This window comes from Hippoglossus hippoglossus, chromosome 9 (genome assembly GCF_009819705.1).
Source record: "Hippoglossus hippoglossus isolate fHipHip1 chromosome 9, fHipHip1.pri, whole genome shotgun sequence".
In the NCBI taxonomy this organism is placed as follows: domain Eukaryota; kingdom Metazoa; phylum Chordata; class Actinopteri; order Pleuronectiformes; family Pleuronectidae; genus Hippoglossus; species Hippoglossus hippoglossus.
Window position 1 is genome coordinate 497,834 of NC_047159.1, and position 11,188 is coordinate 509,021.

Genomic DNA, 11,188 nt, shown 5'->3' on the forward strand with positions numbered 1-11,188 from the left:
TGTTTCCACTCAGAGGAAACTGAAGCCACATGTGGGGAATCCATTAACTCAGTCGGTAACCACAGCAACGGAGGGTTCTGTTTAATATTCTGTATTTGACTGTAGATCTAAAGTCTGTCTCTGGAGCCACTGTCTGTTGTAAACATGGAATGAAACATGAATATAAACCGAGAAGAAGAAGAAACACAAACATGAAGACGCTCAGACTGTCTCCTCCAGGCCGCCAGGGGGCGACAGAGCAGCTCAGACAGCGGATCCATCCTGTGTTGACATGTAGCTGAGTTAGCATTAGCTTGTGCTGTGCGGTAAGATGAACGATAATTAAATCGAATTCAACTAAAGTTGACTGTGTGAACAGGTCAGAGGAAACTCTCACATCCGGTTCTGTTCACTCAAACAAGACGCGTGATCCTGCTAGCGTTAGCATGTGAGCTAACCCACCGAGACCCGAACCCTGATAGAAATCTGCACATTTAAAGTTTGTTTGATAATTAACGCAAGAAGATTCTGTATTTGACATAAATTAAAACTGCTCATGAATCTAACATCATCACTTTTACATTCGGCTGTGGTGACAAAGTGCAGTAATGTGTTAATTAAATAATATCCGTTTAGTTAGTTTGAATTCACGGAAGTCTTCCTCTGAGGTTCAGGTAGAAACCGAAGAGGTGACGCTGCTCAAATGGAATCAAATGGAAACAGAGTTCTGCACATGGAAACCACTCTTTTATTTAAAAGTTGATAAAGAAAGTTTGTTCGCAGTGAAGTTTTGTTAAAGTTTGTTTAGTTTCGATGGTGAAGAATGAAAATGATAAAACATATTTATTTGAACGTTAATGTGATTGTTACTCTACTGACTCGTGTAACTGTAGTTTATTACTTTAAATCACACAGTGGTGACGTTGTGCTTCTGTTCATTAAGGGTCAGAGGTCAAAGGTGAGCTGGTGCAGTCTTCATCATGGTGAAGCAGCAGCGGAGGACAGACAGGTGAGGATGAGGAGGAGCTGGTTCAGACTGATGAAGGTCAAACATATTCTTCATCCTCACGTCAGCTGCTGACGACCATTAAATCAACCAACTGTTTGTGTTTCACTGGTGAAACTGAAGAAAACTTGTTGACGTGCTAGTACCACAATACTACAGTACTCCACAGTACCACAGTACTCCACAGCACTACAGTACTACAGTACTCTACAGCACTACAGCACTACAGTACTCCATAGTACTACAGTACTCCACAGTACCACAGCAGTAAAGTACTCCACACTAGTTCAAATGCACCAAATGAACGTCCTGGTGGTTCAAACATTACCTGGTCGGAGGTGAAGACTGCAGCTTCCTCCTCTTCTTCAGGCTCCGTGCACAGCTCCACTAAGTCTGCTCACAAAGTGATATTCTTACAGTTGTTAGCAGCTCTGTCCCTAATTTACTGATCCTCTGTGTCTCCATCATTCATCACTGAGCATCTCCTCCAGCTCCACATACATTGACTAAGTTTACAGATTCTGTTGTTTTTACCCAAGACTGAGTTTACACATGGTGTGTGTGTGTGTGTGTGTGTGTGTGTGTGTGTGTGTGTGTGTGTGTGTGTGTGTGTGTGTGTGTGTGTGTGTGTGTGTGTGTGTGTGTGTGTGTGTGTGTGTGTGTGTGTGTGTGTGTGTTCACTATAAGAGGTTTCCACTGAACTAGAGATTTCAGAGCTGCCTTTTCCTTTTGAAACATACGCTGCTTGATTTGACGTGACCTCTTTAACATGTTTTCTCTCTGTTCTTCCTGCAGGTGTTTTCTTCCTGCAGCAGGAAACAGTGTGGCGCAGGTTCGATTCCATGTTGGTCCCATACAGAGGAGACCGCCATCGTTGTTGCACCAGGTACATAAAACAACCCGCTGCTGCCCGTCTTCTCTCCTGGATCCACTTCACTGTGTCTTTTTATTTTAAGGGTTCAGGCAGGCAGTGGGCGTGCTCAGGGACAGGAAGTGCTGACAGCTGGCAGCACTGCAGCAGCTCCACCACCACAGAAGAAGAGAGAGGAAATACACATGGAGACCTGGGACCTGATGGAGGTTCAGGAGAGACAAAGAGGGCGAGACTGCATGGGTCAGTCAGAGACGCTGCTGCTGGCGTCCCCTAGAGGCTACAGAGTTCATAACAAAGAGTTTAAAATAATACTTCAGAATAGATATTATTTTTTCATTGGTTATTAATCCGTCAATAATCTGTCATGTGTCGAACGTTTTCCTTCAGAGACGCAGAGTTGTCTGCTCTGGTCCCTACGTCATGTGATCAACCAGCCAATGAGAGCAGCTTGACACGAGGTGAGTTATCTCACACCTATAAACACTGAATAGACGTTTTCAGACCTGAGCTCCAGGTCAAATCCAGAGACTCGTCTCCAGAGCTTCTCCAGAGTTTGTGTTTCACAGCTGAACAACACAGCAGCAGGTTTTCTGCACAGACTCGTTCACAGCAGCATCAGATCCTCCTCCTGGTTCAGGTGAGGGGGGGGGCAGCCGGGTGCAGCAGACAGAGACAGGAAGTGACGTGTGACCTCTGCTGCAGAGGTCATGTGATCATGTTGACATCACCTGACACCGTCTCAGCTCTGATCACCACAAACTCTCTTCACATCCTCGTCTGTGTCTTCATCGTGTGAGTCAGCACTTCTTCACCAGAGACATTTGTTTTAGTTTCTTCATGTTTGTGTCCCGTGTTAGAAGCTCCTCCCCCCCCCCCCCCACTCACTCAGTGAATCAGTGGAGGATCCTCTGCTGTGTTCACACTGCTCCTGGATCTACACTTTATACAGGAGCTCAGGAGGAGGAAGACAAACTGAGTCTGATCCTCCAGAGAAGATCCAGAGAACTGAGGAGCTCAGTCTGAAGCAGCTTCTCTCTCTCTCTGTGTGTGTGTGTGTGTGTGTGTGTGTGTGTGTGTGTGTGTGTGTGTGTGTGTGTGTGTGTGTGTGTGTGTGTGTGTGTGTGTGTGTGTGTGTGTGTGTGTGTGTGTGTGTGTGTGTGTGTGTGTGTGTGTGTGTGTGTGTGTGATTAGATGGTGTTTCCTGCAGAGTTCCCCCTCTTGACCAGCAGGGGGCAGCAGAGCTCAGTGAGGACAGCAGAGCCGCTGAGGTGAGGTCACGGTTCCCAGGTTTTCACTGTGGTGACCTGAGTGACATGTTCTAATGTGTGTGTGTGTGTGTGTGTGTGTGTGTGTGTGTGTGTGTGTGTGTGTGTGTGTGTGTGTGTGTGTGTGTGTGTGTGTGTGTGTGTGTGTGTGTAGCTGCAGAGTGTGGGGTCACTAAAGGTCACCATCCAGCGGAGCAGCGAGAGCAGAGAGTTTGGACAGACAGACAGGACGGCAGAGACACAGACAGGTGGACTCCACTGTCACCTCTGTAACCTCACCTGTCGCTCTGTACAGGTGAGAATCAACTCATATAAAACAGTGAGCAGTTTATTAGGAACAGCACATCGACGTGTGTGTGTGTGTGTGTGTGTGTGTGTGTGTGTGTGTGTGTGTGTGTGTGTGTGTGTGTGTGTGTGTGTGTGTGTGTGTGTGTGTGTGTGTGTGTGTGTGTGTGTGTGTGTTCAGGTGTTTCATGAACACATGTCAGGAGCAGAGCACATGAAGAAACTTCAGGAGATCACACACTCCATCAGCCTTAACACACACACAAAGCAGGACAGGTATGAACACACACACACACACACACACACACACACACACACACACACACACTGGACCAACATGAACCAGACTGTTCTCCTGTCGTCCTCCAGGGGGCTTCGGCCTCACACTCAGCGCTGGTGTGACTCCTGTCAGACTCACTTCAGTGGTGACGTCATTGTCCATCGACAGACAAAACAGCACAAGGTGAGAGGCTGATGACATCAGAGGGTGACATCATCAGTTAGTGAAGCACTAACGTTAGCAACACGTTAGCTTTACAAGCTAAGTTAGATACGATAGCTAACTGATGATTCCCGTGTGTGTCTCTGTGATCCAGATGTGTAAGCAGCTGTGTCGTCCCTTCTGTCCCGTGTGTAAACGTCACTTCAGGACTCCCAGGAAGTTTGTGGAACACATGAAGTCTCCAGAACACAAACAGAAGGTCAGCGGGGGGGGCGCCGTAGAGTCCACAGAGACCCCCTTATACACACACTACACACACTACACACTGCTGCAGCATCACATGACATCATGTCTCTTCCCAGGTGCACCAGCAGGAGGCGCAGGAGGAGGAGCTGATCACAGTGGACGCTGTCGGCTGCTTCGAGGGGGAGAAGGAGGAGGAAGAAGAAGAAGTAGAAGAAGAAGAAGAAGAAGAAGAAGAAGAAGAAGAAGAAGAAGAAGAAGAAGAGGGTGATGCAAAAAACGAGGCAGCAGATGAGAAAGTGTTGGAGGTTCGACCTGATGTCATGATGTCACGTTTTCTACATGGACACATTCCATGAAACTGATCAAATAGGTGTGTGTGTGTGTGTGTGTGTGTGTGTGTGTGTGTGTGTGTGTGTGTGTGTGTGTGTGTGTGTGTGTGTGTGTGTGTGTGTGTGTGTGTGTGTGTGTGTGTGTGTGTGTGTGTGTGTGTGTGTGTGTGTGTGTGTTGCAGGCAGCTGACACTGAAGACTACAACCCCCACACTACTTACGGTGAGTGATGAGCTGTGTTAATCTCTGTCGCCCCCTGTGGTCAATATATTTTATATGTGTGTGTGTGTGTGTGTGTGTGTGTGTGTGTGTGTGTGTGTGTGTTGACAAGGAGGAAAACAATAAATCTTTCTGTGTCTTAACAGGAAGTAGTTTTGTGGTTCCTGTGTCTGGTTTCCTGTGTCGACTCTGCAACAAGTTTTTCCAAAGAGAGACGACAGCACGACACACACACTGCAGGACACGCACACACTACCTGAACCTGCAGGTAACACACACACACACACACACACACACTGCAGGACACGCACACACTACCTGAACCTGCAGGTAACACAAGCGCACACACACACACACTGCAGGACACGCACACACTACCTGAACCTGCAGGTAACACACACACACTGCTGAGTGTGTGTGGTTTTGTGTTTCAGAGGAGTCAGAAGAAGCATGAAGACGAGGACACGCCTGCTGTGACCTCACCTGCTCACACCGTATCCCATCATGCACCTGTTATCTGACCACAAACATCTGGAGACGTTCTTCAAGAAGAAGCTAAATTTGTGGATCCTGATCGTGTTTATGTTGAACTATTGATCCAGATGTGAGGAGAGAATCTGACATTAATGTAAATAATGTTAATAATATGAATGAAATGACTTATTCTACTGTTCATATCTGAACTGGTTTTACCAAACAACACACCAGAGACATTTATTAATAGAGTACAGACAGATTCTCTCCAGGGATCCACGATACACACATCATTGACATTTGAAAACACACAGTACACACATAAAAACAAGGCTCAGCAATACACACATTTTACTTTAACAACAAACAGACCAAATTTCAGAACATGCTCAGGAGCGACTGTTCAAAACAACAACTGACACAACAGTGTTTACAACATTTGAGGCTGGTGCAGAGGAGATGAAGGCTGTGCTCCCAGGTCAGTGGGACGTCAGTGACTGAAGGAGGAGCTGAGAGGAGCTCGGACCTGATCACTGACACCGAGCAGCTCAGAGTCTGGGTGAACTCACTGATCACTTCTACAGGAGAGTTAGGTGTTGAGGGCGTTGAACCAGGATGAGATGTGGAAGGTGAGGATGGATTCAATCAGTGACCAGTAGACCGGGGTCAAAATGTCCATGCTGAGTTTCCTCAGCAGGAGGCGCTGTTGTGCTTTTTGTAAACTAGGTCAGTGAGCATGGAAAAGAACAGACAGGAGTTTATCTCTGTTCCACGTATTTAAAAGACTGAAGCTGCTCCACCTGCTGAAACGGAGCTCAAGGGAATTTTCTCTAAATGTGTGACCAGGTTGTGTGATGGTGTTTGGACGGAGCGTTGTCAGTCGGCTGAGCCACCAGGGCCACGTCGTCCCTTCACTGCTGCAGGAGATGTTGGTGAAGCAGAGAAGAGAATGGAGGATAAAACACAACCTTGGTTTAAAATCAGTTTACTGGATTTAAAACCATTTAAAAACACCCGAAGGTCTGAAAGGCGGCGCAGCCGAGTGTGAACGGTGTTATAATACAACACTAGTGTGAGTCCAAAGTCCAATCTGTTATAGTCAAGAACCAGAACATCCAGTGTTTTACATGTCAACAAGTCACGAGTTCACAAATGTTAACACACAGTAAACTACATTAAATAAAGTAGAGTTAATAAAGAACAGATTTATTCAAGGTACAGAAACAATAATAGTTCCTGCTCAATAACCAGTGTTCAATAAATCTGATGATTCTTTTTTTAATGATTTGTTTGGTCTGATATTTTTTTTATCTAAACACAAGAAACTGGAAACAGTTGATGTTTGTTTGATTTTATAGAATAAAATGATTTAATTAATTAATTTCCTGTCAATCAATTATTTACTTGATTATTTCAGATCAGTGAATCATCCACACACTGTGACAGTCTGTCTGTCTGTCTGTCTGTCTGTCTGTCTGTCTCTCTGTGTCTCTGTCTGTCTGTCTGTCTCTCTGTGTCTCTGTCTGTCTCTCTGTCTGTCTCTCTGTCTGTCTGTGTCTCTGTCTGTCTGTCTGTCTGTCTGTCTGTCTGTCTGTCTGTCTGTGTCTCTGTCTGTCTGTCTGTCTCTCTGTGTCTCTGTCTGTCTGTCTGTCTGTGTCTCTGTCTGTCTGTCTGTCTGTCTGTCTGTCTCTCTCTGTCTCTGTCTTCATCTGGGACACTTTTGATTGTCTTTGTACATGTTTATTTCAATATGAGTAAAGTTCAGATTCATCAGGAGGAAACAAACAGTGACGTCAGTGTTACCTGAACACACACACACACACGCACACACACGCACACACACACACACACACACACGCACACACACACACACACACACAGACACACACACACGCACACACACACGCAGACACACACACACGCACACACACGCACACACACACGCAGACACACACACACGCACACACACGCACGCACACACACACACGCACACACGCACGCACGCACGCACACACACACACACACACACGCACACACACACACACACACACACACACACACAGTCCTTTCCAGCTGCTGCTTTTTGGAGAAATCAATAACTCATCATTGTGTTGTGTATGTTTTTATAGTGTGTGTGTGTGTGTGATTGTGTGTATGGGGGGGTGTTCAGGTGCTGCCCTTGGCTGCAGGTTTTTAGAGGCCCTGGACAAAACCCAGCGGTCACTAAGTGTTTGTGTGTGTGTGTGTGTGTGTGTGTGTGTGTGTGTGTGTGTGTGTGTTAATGTGAAGGTCTACCCGCTCTAAGTGAATATTGAATTCTTCTTCTCTGAGTGTTTTTATTTCGTTTCAGTCAGAGTTTAAACTGTTTCTGCTTCATTTATAATATTAACAATAACTTTATTTATTTTCTTGTTTCTTTACAAAGTTTCAAAGTTGGAAACTGAACCACGTTTATCAGGATTTAGACATGAAAGATGTTGACTGTTCTAACAGCGAAGCTCCGCCCACTGATCTCAGATCTGATCTCAGAGATTTTGTTCAGTTGAAAGAAACAAAACATTTTTCACTTTCATTCCCAAGATGTAAAAAACAATGAAAGATTTAACGTTCATGGTTATTTACGCAACAGAAGATCAATGTGCGTTATAACATCGTACAGAAAAATTGCAGCATCAGTATCTAAACCTCCTAAATAAAGAGGAAGAAGAAGAAATGAGCGCGTTCACACGGGCGTCATGTTTCCATCACTGCAGATCAGAGCCAATAAGTCATGTGACCCGAGAGTGAACGTTATCTATCGCTCAAAGAACAAACCCAAAGAAAATGAACCAAACGACGTCGTCTGGGTCGCGGCCACAGCTCGACGGAGCCGGCAGCTCTCACCAGAGATCCTCTCCCTCCACACACAATCCTGTTGTATAAACATCTAGGCCTGTTACAATCTGACCGAGAGAAAGGATGTATAATGAAAACTGCAGTGGGCCGAGAACGAAGCCTTGAGGAACACCACAATTAAAATAGGCAACAGAGGAGCTGGAGTTCAACGTGAACACAGAGTTCAGATCTAAAAGCAGCGAACACTCTTCTGTCAGCCATCGAAAACAGAGCCGACCTTCACGTCCCTGTGACGCTTAATGAATCAAAATATAATTACTACTCATAAAGGATATTAATTAGGTTGAAACTACTTTCTCAAGCACCTGACATAAAAAGATCTTTAGACACAACATCTGTAATTATGAAGCGTGAAAGGATCCGTGTGAGGTTGTTTCATGATTTCATGTTTAAAACAAGAAGGAAAATGATCCGACGTAAGAATGAAATACTTAAATAACAGAATAACATAGAAAACACACTGGAGTAGTGAGTTTATCCAGATGTTAGTGAGTTTATCCAGATGTTAGTGTGCCTTTATCCAGATGTTAGTGAGTTTATCCAGATGTTAGTGTGCCTTTATCCAGATGTTAGTGAGTTTATCCAGATGTTAGTGAGTTTATCCAGATGTTAGTGAGTTTATCCAGATGTTAGTGTGAGTTTATCCAGATGTTAGTGAGTTTATCCAGATGTTAGTGTGCCTTTATCCAGATGTTAGTGAGTTTATCCAGATGTTAGTGAGTTTATCCAGATGTTAGTGAGTTTATCCAGATGTTAGTGTGCCTTTATCCAGATGTTAGTGAGTTTATCCAGATGTTAGTGTGCCTTTATCCAGATGTTAGTGAATTTATCCAGATGTTAGTGTGAGTTTATCCAGATGTTAGTGTGGGTTTATCCAGATGTTAGTGTGGGTTTATCCAGATGTTAGTGAGTTTATCCAGATGTTAGTGTGGGTTTATCCAGATGTTAGTGAGTTTATCCAGATGTTAGTGTGAGTTTATCCAGATGTTAGTGTGGGTTTATCCAGATGTTAGTGTGGGTTTATCCAGATGTTAGTGTGAGTTTATCCAGATGTTAGTGTGAGTTTATCCAGATGTTAGTGTGGGTTTATCCAGATGTTAGTGTGAGTTTATCCAGATGTTAGTGTGAGTTTATCCAGATGTTAGTGTGGGTTTATCCAGATGTTAGTGAGTTTATCCAGATGTTAGTGTGAGTTTATCCAGATGTTAGTGAGTTTATCCAGATGTTAGTGAGTTTATCCAGATGTTAGTGTGAGTTTATCCAGATGTTAGTGTGGGTTTATCCAGATGTTAGTGTGAGTTTATCCAGATGTTAGTGTGAGTTTATCCAGATGTTAGTGTGAGTTTATCCAGATGTTAGTGTGGGTTTATCCAGATGTTAGTGAGTTTATCCAGATGTTAGTGTGAGTTTATCCAGATGTTAGTGTGGGTTTATGCAGATGTTAGTGTGGGTTTATCCAGATGTTAGTGAGTTTATCCAGATGTTAGTGTGAGTTTATCCAGATGTTAGTGTGAGTTTATCCAGATGTTAGTGTGGGTTTATCCAGATGTTAGTGAGTTTATCCAGATGTTAGTGTGAGTTTATCCAGATGTTAGTGTGGGTTTATCCAGATGTTAGTGTGAGTTTATCCAGATGTTAGTGTGAGTTTATCCAGATGTTAGTGTGAGTTTATCCAGATGTTAGTGTGGGTTTATCCAGATGTTAGTGAGTTTATCCAGATGTTAGTGTGGGTTTATCCAGATGTTAGTGTGGGTTTATCCAGATGTTAGTGTGAGTTTATCCAGATGTTAGTGTGAGTTTATCCAGATGTTAGTGAGTTTATCCAGATGTTAGTGTGGGTTTATCCAGATGTTAGTGAGTTTATCCAGATGTTAGTGTGGGTTTATCCAGATGTTAGTGTGGGTTTATCCAGATGTTAGTGAGTTTATCCAGATGTTAGTGTGGGTTTATCCAGATGTTAGTGAGTTTATCCAGATGTTAGTGTGAGTTTATCCAGATGTTAGTGTGGGTTTATGCAGATGTTAGTGTGGGTTTATCCAGATGTTAGTGAGTTTATCCAGATGTTAGTGTGAGTTTATCCAGATGTTAGTGTGAGTTTATCCAGATGTTAGTGTGGGTTTATCCAGATGTTAGTGTGGGTTTATCCAGATGTTAGTGTGAGTTTATCCAGATGTTAGTGTGGGTTTATCCAGATGTTAGTGTGAGTTTATCCAGATGTTAGTGTGAGTTTATCCAGATGTTAGTGTGAGTTTATCCAGATGTTAGTGTGGGTTTATCCAGATGTTAGTGAGTTTATCCAGATGTTAGTGTGGGTTTATCCAGATGTTAGTGTGGGTTTATCCAGATGTTAGTGTGAGTTTATCCAGATGTTAGTGTGAGTTTATCCAGATGTTAGTGAGTTTATCCAGATGTTAGTGTGGGTTTATCCAGATGTTAGTGAGTTTATCCAGATGTTAGTGTGGGTTTATCCAGATGTTAGTGAGTTTATCCAGATGTTAGTGAGTTTATCCAGATGCTACAACCTGTTCAAGTGAACAATTGCAGCTGGAACAAAACTCTTTCTGTTTCCCCGTTGAGGCTGTGAACCTTCAACCAGACGGTAGAAGCTGAGCTTCCCCATGAAGAGGCTGCGAGTCCTCATGAGTAATGGAGCTGGACAGGGACTCCACCAATCAGCCGCCTGGACCATGTCCCAACCTGACTCAGTCTGTCCTTTGAAGACAGGTTACCAAACCATGACATCAAAGACCAGGACAAAGATGTTAGTGTGAGTTTATCCACATATGAGGATGTTCAATTTAAACTAAGATAAAAATACGTTTTCCAAGCTGAGAATAACTAGTTCTGCAGGTCCAACACCAGATGGCGCTACTGTTTGTTCCTGGTTTAGTTTTTCATCCACAGAGGAGTCAAACATGCAGCACGTGAACAAGTCAGGATAAATAATAATAATTATATAACAATAATCTGTGTTACTTTTATTTGACATCATCAAACATGTGTTTTATTTTATCTTTTGTTTAATAGATGACAATAATTTTAAAAAATGTGTGTGTGTGTGTGTGTGTGTGTGTGTGTGTGTGTGTGTGTGTGTTGTAAATTATGATTTAACCTTAGATATGATTTTTTTCTCGAGGTTTCATTGATCTGTGTTACTTTGACATAAGAAGTGAT

General features: G+C 43.6%; 1 protein-coding gene across 3 annotated transcripts; it reads left to right on the forward strand.

Annotated features, from left to right (window-relative positions):
* Positions 1 to 51: 51 nt before the first annotated feature.
* ciz1b (cdkn1a interacting zinc finger protein 1b) lies at positions 52 to 5,496 on the forward strand. Of its 3 annotated transcripts, none has more exons than XM_034597054.1 (14): positions 52 to 305; positions 923 to 988; positions 1,781 to 1,871; positions 1,942 to 2,099; positions 2,247 to 2,317; positions 3,051 to 3,127; positions 3,279 to 3,419; positions 3,591 to 3,685; positions 3,779 to 3,872; positions 4,006 to 4,110; positions 4,214 to 4,402; positions 4,609 to 4,648; positions 4,792 to 4,913; positions 5,053 to 5,496. In XM_034597054.1, exons 2-14 carry the CDS (start codon positions 960 to 962, stop codon positions 5,164 to 5,166), a joined length of 1,326 nt encoding a protein of 441 aa, XP_034452945.1. In that variant the 5' UTR covers positions 52 to 305; positions 923 to 959; the 3' UTR covers positions 5,167 to 5,496. The 3 variants fall into 3 exon arrangements, with proteins under 3 accessions (XP_034452945.1, XP_034452946.1, XP_034452947.1); XM_034597055.1 differs by having other exon boundaries at positions 1,808 to 1,871; XM_034597056.1 differs by having other exon boundaries at positions 929 to 988; positions 1,808 to 1,871.
* Positions 5,497 to 11,188: the final 5,692 nt, after the last annotated feature.

Excerpts from the sequence above, each read along its gene's own strand:
- ciz1b (XM_034597054.1), top strand. The coding sequence starts at position 960 with ATGGTGAAGCAGCAGCGGAGGACAGACAG. Across the intron at positions 989-1,780 it reads CAGCAGCGGAGGACAGACAG|GTGTTTTCTTCCTGCAGCAG; the intron begins GTGAGGATGAGG and ends TTCTTCCTGCAG. Across the intron at positions 4,914-5,052 it reads CACACTACCTGAACCTGCAG|CTGAGTGTGTGTGGTTTTGT; the intron begins GTAACACACACA and ends ACACACACACTG.